Genomic DNA, 13904 nt, shown 5'->3' with positions numbered 1-13904 from the left:
CGGATCTGGCCCCCAGGCCTTAGTTTGCCTAGGTAAAGGTAAAGGGACCCCTGACCATTAGGTCCAGTCGTGACTGACTCTGGGGTTGCGGCGCTCATCTCGCTTTATTGGTCAAGGGAGCCGGCGTACAGCTTCCGGGTCATGTGGCCAGCATGACTAAGCTGCTTCTGGCGAACCAGAGCAGCGCACGGAAACGCTGTTTACCTTCCCGCCGGAGCGGTTCCTGTTTATCTACTTGCACTTTGACGTGCTTTTGAACTGCTAGGTTGGCAGGAGCAGGGACCAAGCAACAGGAGCTCACCCTGTCACAGGGATTCGAACCGCCGACCTTCTGATCAGCAAGTCCTAGGTTCTGTGGTTTAACCCACAGCGCCACCTGTATCCTACCCATGGGCTAATTTGGGGGATCTCAAAAGATGCATCCTTCAACAACACCCAAACCCACTTACTGCAATCTGCCTTAGTCTGATTTGCTTGATTCTCTACCCACACCCACACCCCACACCCTGCCCAGTGTTGTATTCCTGTCCTGTCTACACATGGCAGCAGAATGCCATTTTTAACTGCCCCTCCATATAAAAACTCACTGCAAGTGTTTGGGGGAGAGGGAGGGGGAACCCAAAACCGTATGCACGGAAGATAAACGTTCTGGCTCAGGCATCTCCCTGCTGTACCTTGTTTCCTGCTTACGAGGATGGTGTTTCTCCCCACCCCCCTCACATGGGAACATTTGGAAATGTGACTTCCTGCCTGCAACCTGAAGTGGTCAAGTCCATTCTGCCACCTCAGCATTCTACCACCACCTCAGCCTCGCCTGGCTGTGTTGCATGTGTAGACCAGCCCTAGAAATATGTGTGATAAGAGAACAAGAGTCTCCAAATTCCTTGGAGTGCTTTTTCATAAATTCAGTTGTCTGCTCGGGGATGACTTTAATGGTTCTTTTCTGGGCCTCTCTTCTTCACCTCTGCCCCCTCCCCCCCGTCGGCCTGGACTGGACACATTTTGCATGCAGGGGGTTCCAGGTTCAATCCCTGGCTTCTCCAGGGAGGGCTGGGATAAAAATCCCTCTCTGAAATTACCAGTTAGGGTAAGCCAGGACTTCTTGTGCTCCAGATGTGGCTGGACTGCAACTCCCATTGTTCCTGGCTGTTGACCATGCTGTGTGGGGCTGATGGGAGTTGGAGTCCCAACAAAATTTGGAGCAGAAGCCACAGGTTCCCTGTCCCTGGCATGCAGCTAGAGGAGCCATCTATGGAGCCAGATGGGCCAGTGGTCTGACTTAGTAGAAGTCAGGTTGCATTTCAAATGCACACATTGTCCTCTCCTTCCAGCACCAGTGGGGAGCAGAGTTCCTCCTAGATGGTTCTGGGCATGTTCACCACATGCATAAGCTTCCTAGAGCGATTGCGAGAGGGCAGTCACATGTGTCGAAGATGCACATGCGGTACAGTGGTACCTCGGGTTAAGAACTTAATTCATTCCGGAGGTCCATTCTTAACCTGAAACTGTTCTTAACCTGAAGCACCACTTTAGCTCATGGGGCCTCCTGCTGAGGTAATATTTCTGGGTTAGCGGAGTCTGTAACCTGAAGTGTATGTAACCTGAAGCGTATGTAACCTGAGGTACCGCTGTATTACCATCCTGTGGGCAGATTTCTTTTTAAAAGTTCAAAAAAAGGGGGGAAGAAAACGTGTACAAAATCTCCTGCCTTTTGATGAATGCTACATGAGTAGGAAGGGGGGTTGACTAGATGACCACCGAGGTCCCTTCCTGTGTGATGCTATGATCTGTACCCTGAAACATCCATCTCACCCTGGCTGTTTACCCACTGTCAGCTTAAAATGCAACAAGGCCATTTCTTCCCCGCTGAGTTTCAGATCATATTTGCATGTGGTCGTACAAATCGGTATGCTTAGGTATGTTTCCAAGTCACTGTCTGTCCACACTAGTGGACGGAGAACAGGTGCAAATGTCTCCATATAGCTTTGTAGTCTACGTCCACACTCCCATTTACCCTACACCCAGTGCGCTTTCACCGCAGGTCTGAGAAGTGGTGCGCACACCATGTCAGCCACAATCCATCTCTATCCTGTCATTTCTTATGATGTTGTACTGCATTTTGGATGCATTTTCGCCTTTAAAAGGCTCCCAGATTGAGAGAAAGAGCAACCTAGGTGTGCTTTAAGCCAGTAAAATGAATGTAGGTTTACATTTTCAAATTGGACGAGGGGTCAGTAGTCTCAATAAAGTACAGGATAGAAGTGGACTGTGGGTGATGTCGTGTATACAAAGCATCACAAACCAGCAGTGGGAGCTCCCTGGATGCAGAGTGAATGGGGATGTGTACACGGCTCAAATATCTGTCCTGTGAGCAAAATCCACAAATTTAACATGTTACCCAAAAGCCTTCTGCATTTGGGTCAGATTGTGAAATTGCCTGAACCTGTACATTCAATTCCATGAAAAGATCAAAACCCCAAGTGCATCTTATAGCAATGAGAGCCAGTCCGATAAAAGATATCACTCTTTCTCTGCCTGGCTTCCTCTCTTTCTGCCAGATAGTTTTAGGACCTGCCCTTTTTGTGTGTGTTTTTGGCAAACAGTTGCAGACTTTAAAGTGCCTTTGAGCTGAGTTGACCTACCTGAATTGTGTTAATAGCAGCCCCCTGCATGGGGGAGAATGAAGAGCTTAACTCCTGATGCTACGGACAGTGGTGTAGCGTGGGTTGTCAGCACCCGGGGCAAGGCAAGTAATTTGCGCCCCCTAACCCGTGGATTTTAGTAGGGGCAGAGAGCTGCTAGTGCGAGCGCGTGCGCCCCCCCCATGTTGCGCCCGGTGCGGCCAGCCCCCCCTGCACCCCCCACGCTACGCCACTGGCTACGGACTGCATGTCTCTGTGGCCGTGCGTTTACATACCTGATACCCATATGTAGTTTAATTTTGAAATTTTGGGTGTGCAAAACATGAGTGGGCATAACTGCTTGTGAGCAATGTTGCCATTTCTCCATTTGCTGGTTTTGTTGAGTTGTGTGTACCTCAGCATTGTGGCAGCTGAGCTACAGGTAGGCAGCTGTGTGTAGCTTCTCAGTGACAGTTGGATGTCTTTGTTTATTGTTGTTGTATAGCTGCTGTTATTGTATAGCTGTTTGTCTGTGTGTAAGATCTTAGACCCATGTTTCTCTATGCCCCATATGGGTGCTTCTAGCTTTAATTTTTTTTTGGGGGGGGGAGAGGGTGTCTTATATCACAAACAGGTTGCTCAGATCTGTTTTTGTGTGTCAGTGTTTGGCATGCTAGCCTCCCCACATTCCCATATTTTAGCCCACTGTACATGCCATACCTTAAAAGCACATGACTTCTCCAAAGAATCCTGGGAGCTGTCGTTCATTCAGGGAGCTGGGAATTTTAGCTCTGTGATGAGTGAACTACAGTTCCCAGGATTCTTGGGGGGCAATAATGTGCTTTAAATGTGTGGTTGCAGAGACACTCTTGTATACTCTGCATTCAGTGCACTCCCACTGCTGATTTGAGAAGTGGTGTACACATGATGTTAGCCAAAATCCGTATCTGTCCTGTCATATCTCATTAAATGCCGTGTTTTGATGCATTTCCCCTCCAAACCAACTTCAATCAAAATTGAGGAAAGGAACGGTCTGGCTGCATTTTAGACCAGTAAGGTGTACACAGCATCAGTCATGAATACTCGTTGCTTTTCTGCTGTTTGCCATCCACACCAGTAGATGGCTCTTTACCAAAGGTGCTTGGAGTTGTTTCTTGTCCTGCCCCTCTACCACTTCTCCCCTCCACTACTTTCCCCTCTTGCTGCCTTCTTCTGTCCTGGGCATGCAGGCCTTTCTACAGCAAAATTTTCCTAGGAAGTGATCAAGAACAAATGTTACCACCCTTTCTCAATTGACAAAATAGAGGCTTGTGCTTTGAGGCGGGAGGTACACAATACTGTATTCATTTCTGGTTTGGTTTGGTTTTTTTGACACTGAGCTTGTGCAAGAGTGACATTTACCTGACTAAGACTTGCACAAGAGTGATGAAGTGGCCTTGCGCAAGATCTCTGTATTAAAACTTGAAGAGGAAGAAGAAGCCCATCTGTGTACTGCAGTTTCAGTCTCCCATGCCCTATGTGGAGATCTTGAGAGAACAGCTCACCTTTACAGTGTTGTTGTTTTGTTGTTTAGTCATTTAGTCGTGTCCGACTCTTCGTGACCCCATGGACCAGAGCACGCCTGGCACTGCTGTCTCCACTGCCTCCCGCAGTTTGGTCAAACTCATGTTGGTAGCTTCGAGAACACTGTCCAACCATCTCGTCCTCTGTCGTCCCCTTCTCCTTGTGCCCTCCATCTTTCCCAACATCAGGGTCTTTTCCAGGGAGTCTTCTCTTCTCATGAGGTGGCCAAAGTATTGGAGCCTCAGCTTCAGGATCTGTCCTTCCAGTGAGCACTCAGGGCTGATTTCCTTCAGAATGGATAGGTTTGATCTTCTTGCAGTCCATGGGACTCTCAGGAGTCTCCTCAAAAGCATCAATTCTTCGGCGATCAGCCTTCTTTATGGTCCAGCTCTCGCTTCCATGCATCACTACTAGGAAAACCATAGCTTTAACTATACGGACCTTTGTTGGCAAGGTGATGTCTCTGCTTTTTAAGATGCTTTTTAACAGTGTTGTTAAGATTCTGCAAAAGGCAGTTGGTGCAAATAGGTACGCTGGTAGTGTTTGGGCTGCAGCAAACAAAATTGCTAGGTTGTGCTCAGGTGAGGAGCAAACAGAAGTCGTAGGGGTGTGGCATTAGAGGCCCGTCCACTGAAATACCATCCCACGTGACAAACCAAGCACCCTGCCAAAAATGCACCAATGAGCTTCAGTGGCAGCAGCAAATGCACGTTTATAATGGGTTGTTTTTGTTTATCAGATTTTCCACAATATGGAGAAATCCAAATTAAATGCAAAAAGAAAAAAGAAATGTGCTAGATTTTTATTTTGATGCTAAGGATGTCAGGTGGATGCTGCCCAAAATGTGAGTGCATGAGCGACACCAATTCTACAATAAGCTCCCATCTGGAAGCATCCCTGTCTTTATTTTTGGCTAATGGGTTTTCCTGCTCTTGTGTGTTTGTGTTTGCACATATACCCAAAATGCACGGCTGTGTCTATGCATCTGGTGCACACTTGTGCATGCAGCCACATGAGCATCCTTTGAGGTGAGGTGTGAGCAACTGCACACACAGTTGTGTGCGTGGGGTGTGTTTGTGTTGGGTCGCCTGCTGCTGCTGCTGCTGCTGCTGCAACTGCCAGTATAGCTCTCCTAACTAGCTACACCTCTCACGCCTCCCCTTCACTCCTTCTTTGAGCCAGTTTACGAGGCTTCATCCTGCCAAGCTAGGGCTGTAAATCCCAGAGCTGTGAAACCAACCGCCACCTGGGGGACTACATGGTGCGCCACGTGACACCGGCTTGTTCAGTCTGCTGCAGCTCAATCCTTGTCTCTGTTCTGGCTGGGAAGAATTTCAAGGCAGAATTTCCAGCAAAATCTAAAGCTGCTTGCACACCATGCATTTAAAGCACATGACTCTCTCCCCCCCCAAAAAAAGAATCATGGGAACTGTAGTGTGTTAATGGTTCTGGGAACCATAGCTCCGTGAAGCACAAGCACTGTCCAATGTCCACTTTATATCTTATTTTCCTGGGAACTTGTTCAGAACTTCCAGTGTGGCACTTAATGGGAAAATCTCCCAGGTAGATTAGCACCAGGGGTCTCTTTTGCCAAAAGGCAGCTGAGAAATAAAACTCGCAACTGCCCATCCTTTCCTTTATCCAAGTGCCTGTTCGAATGTCGCCAGTCTTACATTTTTAACCTGAACCAGTAACATGTTTTAGGGGCTCAGCTACAAAAGCAAAAACATTGCAGGCAACAGAAACGTCTTTTCAACCATGCGCTCCCAGGAGCCAGGGTTTGCTGCCTTTGCCACCATGTGCCACGCAAAACAGCACCATCTGTTGATCTGTCCATCAACCCATTCCAGCCCATGTGCAACTTGCTCAGCTGTCTAACCCTTGCATGGCACATATCGGTCCCCTCAACCTGCTCTATAACTTGATCTCTCTGTCTCTCCCATCGTTTCCCCCCTCCCCCTCCTTGCATGTGCCCTCCTGCCTATTGATCATCAGAGACATCTACCGCAATATTTATGCATGAGTCTCCGTGGCGGGCCCAGAAATGTATCACCCAGTGGGTTTAGCACCGTGTGTCACCTTCATTGATCTTTCGGCTTCGCTCAATCGCAACAAGAGGAGCTGGAGCGGGTTCAAGGGTCAGTGGTTTTAATGGCCGAGTCGGTTGAGGAAAGGCTGTTTAACAGAGTTCCAGTCTCGGTGCTTTACGAGGCAGTGGGTGGTGGCAGAAGCGGAGCCTTCTCCAGCCGCTGACTTCTGAGTTTGCAGAGTAAACACGAAACCTGACCAGGTCCTTGGGCGAGTTTACCCAATGGCCTCTTTTCTCTCCGGTATCTTGTTTGTTTTCAAGTTCTTTCTATCTCGCCTTTCATCGCAATAAAGCCAAATACTCCAATCAAGCAGCTAGCAAAGCCCTAAAATATGAAGGAAAACAATTACAGCGCATGGTGTCAATATGATGACATAGGAAAACACAGTGACATCAGGAAAGAGGAGCTGCCTTAGTTGGCAATCAGTCCAAGGCCCCTCTGGTCCAAGATATATTCTTCCCTTCACGGAGGGAGGCTGCATGTGGACCCACAGACACATTCTGTACCTCTGGAATTGAATTATGTGAACCGGCCTCAGTATATAATCAAGGATTCTACCCTTGTGATAACGACCAATGCTATCTATGTTGCTTTCGTTCCATCTTTAATGGATCCCGATGTAATTACTTCCCATTTTGCCTGTTTCTTCTTCTTCTTCTTCCTTCTGCATCTTTGTGGCTGCAAAGTCTGTTGGCCATATATTGAGGCCAAGAAAGCAAGTCTTTGCAGGAGGAAATGGACATATACACACCTGCCTTGTTCACCAGGCCATCTAGTGCCCAACCATAGCTCAGTGGCAGAGCACTTGCTTGGTGTGCAGAAGGTTCCAGGTTCAATCCCTGGCATCTCCTATTAACAAAACCCAGCAGGGAACAAATAATGTGGAAGGTCTTTTTCTGCCTGAGACTCTGCCCGGAAAAAGCTGCTACCAGTGAGAGGAGACGATCCTGGCCTAGAGGGACAAAAGCCGAACTTGGTACTGGGCCCCTTCCAATACTTGTTGTCTAATTCTGGGCGGCAGAAGATCTCCGGTTGGAGGAAAGTCTTCCCCTCAGCCCTGCTGCCTGAAAGCCTTTTTAAGTAGAGATGCCCCAGGATTAAGCCTGGGCTCTTGTGCATGCAGAAACTGTGCTCTACCGCTTAGCTCAGGGGTCAGCAACCTTTTTCAGCTGTGGGCCGGTCCACCATCCCTCAGACCATGTGGTGGGCCAGACTATATTTGGGGGGGGGGGGGAATGAACGAATTCCTATGCCCCACAAATAACCCAGAGATGCATTTTAAATAAAAGGACACATTCTACTCATATAAAAACATGCTGATTCCCGGATCGTCGGTGGGCCGGATTGAGAAGGCGATTGGGCCGCATCCAGCACACGGGCCTTAGGTTGCCTACCCCTGGCTTAGCTTGAAATTGAAAGGCATACAATGCAGACTGTTAAGGGGCAGACAGGCTGGCTGGATGGATGGATGGGAATTTGGGCAGGCAGCAGCCGGGTTTTATTTATAAAAACAAAGGTGCTTTAAGCCTTTCTGGAACCACACCCTTCCCTAATGCCGGCTGAATGAGAGCTTGCCTCCTGTTCCCCAGTGTCAGAAGAAATAGGGCTCTGCGTGCAAAGGTGTGAGGTTGCCAGCTTTTCCCCCGGCAGGGCCCTTTGCGTGCTAGGAAGAGCTTCATTGGTTAAATTCTGACCTGCCCTATCTCTTTGCCCAGGTTGGCTTTGGAAAATGGCCACCTTGTATAGCCTCTGGTACCTTTAAGGGTCAGCGGGGTGGGGTGCCTTTTTCATCAGGCTGGTTCCTCCCTAGATCCCCCCTTTCTGTCTGCCATCCAGGCAGACCAGAGACATGATCGGAGTTCAGGACATGCCCCAGTTAGGCAAAGGGGGTGGGTGGGTTCCAAGGCAGGGCTGGGGAGATGGGGCTGGGGCTGGGGCTGGGGCTGGGGGAGAGGCTCCCAGGCCACATAGAGAGAAGCCCCCAGGCCTGAGGTCCTGCAGCCCTGTGTCAACAGAAGGGGGAATTATGCCAGGTATGACCTCTCCAATCAAACGCAATGGGGAAAGTTACATGGTGGGATTCTTGCCAACATGTTAAAAAGGAGGGTAGGCTGTTTTTTTCTCTATTACTGAAGGGATGAACTGACCAAGTATGAATAGAGGAGCACTGCAGAGCAATTCCACTCAAGGCACCTCGCAGTGCCAAGCTGTGCACATCTACTCACAAGTAAACCCCATTAAGTTCAGTAGGGCTTATACCCCATGAAGCAGGCCGGGAGCTTTGCTTTCAGCCCCCTTCAAATCCTTTTAATGGGATGTGGGGCAGAATGAAATAGCTATTTTGAAATCAGATGTCCGTTCTGCCCATGTTGGTATTGTAACAATGGCATTTTAGGCTTCTGGTGTGAAGCTGGGCATAAACCCCCTGCCAGCATGAAGCAACATTCAAAGGTTTTGCTGAAGAATGGCATGAAACCAGGGCTGCCAACTAACCAGGAACTGCCTACTTGGCCTGATCATATTCTTTTCATATCTGCTTGATACACAGCAATCAGCAGGTGAAGCTTTTTGCAGCATAGGGATAAGTGTCAGCCCTTGATCCTTGCTGCAGATCTAGCTCTGTTAGAAAAACTGTAGTAGGGGGAATAGGGCCCAGTAACAGGAGGAAAAAATAAAATAAAGGAGTTGGCTACCAACCCTACATGTCTCCGTAAAGAGTCGGCTTTTGTGAAAACCCAGCGAAGGATCCATGATTTTATAGCCACGCTCCTAACAAATTGACCTACTTGGTTGCACTGGCAAACTGGTAGATGGTTTCGGTTCTGGGAGGCGAGGGGGAACCCTTTGAAATCCAGACTTGATTCCCCAGCTCCTGGCAAAGGGAAAATATGCAGTTTGCTCTCTAAGACAACACAGGATGGCTTTTCCATGAAAACACCTTGACTCACCCCCTCCTTTACCCCTCCCTCCTTCAACAGCATCACTATTTCCGAATACCGACGGCTTCTTTTTTCCTTACCTCACGGCAAAGGCGCCGGGATGACTCTGTCGCAGGGCAGGAATTCCCTAACCCAACCAACCCCTCCTTCCCCATCCTGCCTGCCAACCAGCTGTATGCTCAGAACTCTGGCCAGGAGCCTTCCAGGGGCACCTCTGGGCCATTCCTTGTTCCCCTCCGAATTCCCTCTGCAGCCAAGCCAAGGCATTTCCACACACACGACGCTGAAAAGTTACAGCACCGTCCTCTCTCTTCCCCTGCCCCACACCACCCATGCCCACCCTGCAGGCATGAAACCTACATTGGCCAAATTGCACATTTTGTTTTTGTTTTTATTTTATTTCGTCTGCCCTGCAGAAACAGCATCTGCACATGTGGGCAGGGGGCAGATCTACTATGAAACTAATGATCTACTATGAAACTAATCCCAGAAGCAAATTTGCTTCTGGGATTACATTGCTTAAAATTTTGGGGTCTAGTAGAACCAATTTGAGGCACACAACTCAAATGGTTTAATTTTTTATTGTTTATATTTCACCAGTCCCAAAATTTGAGATGTTGTAAAGGTAGAGTGTTGCAGTACAGCAATTTGAAGCAAAATCTGAGGTGTAGTGTTTGTGTGTGTGTGTGGGTGTGTTTTGGTGATCTGTTATGGAACAATCCCATTGGAGAAGATAACAGTGGTTACCCAGACCTTGTTGCTGTTTGAGAAGAGGGCCCCATAACAGTTTTAGGGCCCCCAAAATGTAGGTCCACCATTGCATGTGGATAATTAGCAATGGGGGTGGTCAGAAGTCAGGCTGGCCCTACCATGAGGCAGGCTGGGGTAGCAACAAATCCTTCAATTTAACATAGCCTTCCCCAGGGGTGAACTACAGTTGCCAGGATTCTTGGGGGGAAGTTTTAAATACTGTGAATGTGACCACTTGGAACATCTAAAACACACAGGTGGGGAACCTGTTGCTGAGCTCCCATTTGCAATATCTCAATGACACTTTTTCAGTACTAAGCCCCTTAGAATCACCTTTATTGCCCACACAGAGACACCTCTGTGAAATGGGACTAATTTAGTACTACTACATCACAGGGCTTGTTCTGAGGATGAATGAACACAATTGAGAACAGGAAGGTTTTTGGGCGGAGGGTTGTCTGTGCTCTTAGCCACAGGGATCAGACCACCCAAAGCCCTGGAGACAAAGCAGTTTAAAAAAATGGAAAAGAAAGCATTGCAAGAAAATATTATTCAAGTATTAAGCAGCACATATTTCCTGACGCTTCCTCTCTCTCCCCAGTGAAAAAAAGGGAAGAAGGAGTGGGTGGTTGAATTACAGAAGAAAGAATGTGTACAAAAATACATTTTATCCCACAGCCAGAAAGTCTGTCTGTCCAACATTCAGCTCCACGAATATTTTAAGGAAGTGGGCAAGAGGTCAAGGCTGGATAGCAGGCAGGGTAGGTCATGATTTGAACCCATAACCTTTGGAGTTGAAAGTGGCTTCTGAGGAAAAGAAGAGAGAAGGGCGTATTTGCTAACAGAATCAAGATTTTGGGGACACAGTGTTCTAAATTCTTCCAGCAAACCCACCCAACAATTTCCAAACACACACCTGTTCCCTGAACCACCAGACTTCTCCTTCACTGATAGATCCCAGACACCTTGGCTCTTAATCTCCCACTTTAAGATAATAGGACACCTGGTCTACACATGCAACAGGATGAGGTGGTAGAGTCCTGAGGTGGGAGACTGGACTGTACCACCTCAGGCTGCAGCTGGGGAGAGTGTTTTTTAACCCATCGTAAGTAAACACACAAAGCACTTTACTGCTGTCTGAATTATTTCTATTTTTATTGCATAAGTTTCAAAAATGCAGCTATATGATGATGATGATGATGATGATGATGATGATGATGATGATGAAAGGCTGTTCCTGACTGAACTTCTTTCTACTTGCAAGTGTTGTATCTTCCTCTCTTCCCCAGGTTTAAAGGCCAGGCCTTCGTCCTCCTTCTAACCACGATCTTTGTTGCTTCCTCACTTTCTCTGCAGCATGCTTGTGTCAGTTCTTAGTGGTGCTGCTGAGTCTGTGTGAGGCCCTGTGGGCAGCTCCGGGCCCCCGTCCAAAGCCTACAGACTTCCGAGCCGAATTCGATTCCATTGTCCATATGGCGAGGAACCTGCTGAGCGACACCAAGAACCTCTTCAACCACTTTGTAAGTCAAGCGGCCAGCTTGAAGCTGCATTAGAACAATCAGACTATTGGTCCACTTAACTCCAGCGCTGTCTGCTCTGCCCAGGAAAGGCTCTGTTCGACAGTGGAATTTGCTGCCAAGGAGTGTGGTGGAGTCTCCTTCTTTGAAGGTCTTTAAGCAGAGGCTTGACAACCATATGTCAGGAGTGCTCTGATGGTGTTTCCTGCTTGGCAGGGGATTGGACTCGATGGCCCTTGTGGTCTCTTCCAACTCTATGATTCTATGATTCTATGATTCTAAAAATCTGCCACCAGCGTTTCCCGTGAGCTGGAAATGCCAGAGATTGACCTTCCACACAAAAAGCAGATGTTCTGCTGCTGAGCTATGGCCTGCCAAAGATGTGAGCTTTGGGTGGCTTCTAAATGAAGTAGCAGTACATTGACTTTTTTGCCTCCTGGCCCAAATGAGACAGATTCAGAAAATGGCTAATTGGGAACCTTCCTTCTGTTTCCTTTTCCTTTTAAGAAGCAGAAGTTCCCACTTGGAAAAAGAAATCTTCCTAAGAGATCTTAAGAAAAAATATGATATTTTGTCTTGTTGTTTTGAAAATAAAATAAATAGGAGGGCATATCCTCCCCCTTCATTATTTATTGGTTAATGTTCCTGTTCATTTGCACTATTTTGTGGTCTGATTCTCGCCGTTCCTCTTCCCTGTACAGAAAAACCGCTACCCAGCAGAAGGAGAACACAAGCTAGAAACGCTACCTGTGTTGTCCATGACTGCGGTGGAACTTGCCAACATCCAGGTAAAAGAGGCCTCCTCTTCCCTCTTCTCCCATCGCCCCCACCCACAGGGAAACCAGTAGATTCTCCTTTGCACCACAGCTTGTCGCCTTAAGCAAAATCTCTCATAGTGGCCGCTTTAGGGAATACAGGCTGGTCTCACTGGCCCCTCGCAGTAGCTGCAGTTCTCCCACTCTTTGTAGGTTCTAGCTTTCTGCCAGGTTTTGTGGCTCCAGCTCCCTCACACAGACAGCCTGAGATGACTCCCAGGCTGCGTACACATCATACAGCCATGCTTTGTACATTTAAAGCACGTGGCCTGTCCCAAAGAACCCTGGGGACTGTAGTTTGCTAAGGGTGCTGGGAAGCATTGCTCTGTTGACTACAGTTCCCAGGGGAAGCCGGGTGCATTAACTGTGTGGCGTGCAACTTCTCTTGGCACGATCCCCATTTAACGGAGCTGTTTCTTGGTTCCCCTCTGCAGCTCCACTCACTCCAAAATGGCTCCCTGGCCCCAATGGTGCACCCAGGTTTTCTGTTTGGGCAGAGGAGGGGAAGAAACTTGCCTTATCAGATCTTTGGTACTGTCTGCACTGATTGGCAGTGGCTCCCAGGGTTTCAAGATAAGAAATCTCTCCTGCCCTACCTAGAGAGGCTGATGATTTCACCTGGGATCTTCTCCATGCTAAGCAGATGCTGTAACCACTAAGCCACAGGCCCTTTCCCTAATACCGTATTTTTTGCTCTATAAGACTCACTTTTCCCTCCTAAAAAGTAAAGGGAAATGTGTGTGTGTCTTATGGCGCGAATGCAGGCTGCGCAGCTATCCCAGAAGCCAGAACAGCAAGAGGGATTGCTGCTTTCGCTGCACAGCGATCCCTCTTGCTGTTCTGGCTTCTGAGATTCAGAATATTTTTTTTCTTGTTTTCCTCCTCCAAAAACTAGGTGCGTCTTGTGGTCTGGTGTGCCTTATAGAGCGAAAAATACGACATATTTCCAGAATACAGTGGTACCTCGGGTTAAGTACTTAATTCATTCTGGAGGTCTGTTCTTAACTAGAAACTGTTCTTAACCTGAAGCACCACTTTAGCTAATGGGGCCTCCCACTGCCACCGCACGATTTCTGTTCTCATCCTGAAGCAAAGTTCTTAACCCGAGGTAATATTTCTGGGTTAGCAGAGTCTGTAACCTGAAGCATATGTAACCCGAGGTACCACTGTATATGCAGACAAGGCAGCCTCTGCAGGTGGCCTGCTTTCCTGCCCCACCAAAGTTCTTTCTCATACAGCCCCTCTCTGTCTTGTTCCTCTCTCCTCCTCCTCCTGCAGGTCTCTGTGGGTCTGGCTCGGCTCAGCTCCGACTTGCAGTGCTACCAACGCCATTTTGAGTGGCTGCGGAGGGCAGCCCCACTGCTGCTGAGGCCCATGGAGCACGACATCACCACAGTGCACAGCCGGCTGGAACGCCTTCTCAAAAGACTGGAGCACCTGGTAAGGCTTTGAGAGGAAGGAACAAATCCTGGGGGGTGGTCCCGATTGTGTGGGGTTGACTAGATGCACCTGCAAGGCCCCTTCTGGCTCTATGAGTGCTTCCAGGCTGTGATTGCTTTGGGGTGGGATTCAGTCCCATACCAGCAAAATCAGATTGTGGGGTTATAAT

General features: G+C 48.3%; 1 protein-coding gene across 5 annotated transcripts in view; it reads left to right on the top strand.

Moving 5' to 3' along the window:
* The window catches only part of IL11 (interleukin 11), a 67171-nt gene that overhangs the window by 50373 nt on the left and 2894 nt on the right, over nucleotides 1-13904 (top strand). For all 5 annotated transcript variants that reach the window (XM_079950764.1, XM_079950765.1, XM_079950762.1 and 2 more), the window contains 3 exons: nucleotides 11320-11483; nucleotides 12182-12268; nucleotides 13574-13735. In XM_079950764.1, coding sequence (XP_079806890.1) covers nucleotides 11436-11483; nucleotides 12182-12268; nucleotides 13574-13735 — 297 coding nt within the window. In that variant the 5' untranslated portion in view covers nucleotides 11320-11435. The remainder of the gene's footprint in view (nucleotides 1-11319; nucleotides 11484-12181; nucleotides 12269-13573; nucleotides 13736-13904) is intronic.

This window comes from Podarcis cretensis (assembly GCF_951804945.1).
Source record: "Podarcis cretensis genome assembly, chromosome: 13".
Lineage (NCBI taxonomy): Eukaryota > Metazoa > Chordata > Lepidosauria > Squamata > Lacertidae > Podarcis > Podarcis cretensis.
Note: the sequence above shows the minus strand (reverse complement) of the source record. Positions and strands in the feature narration are given on the sequence as shown.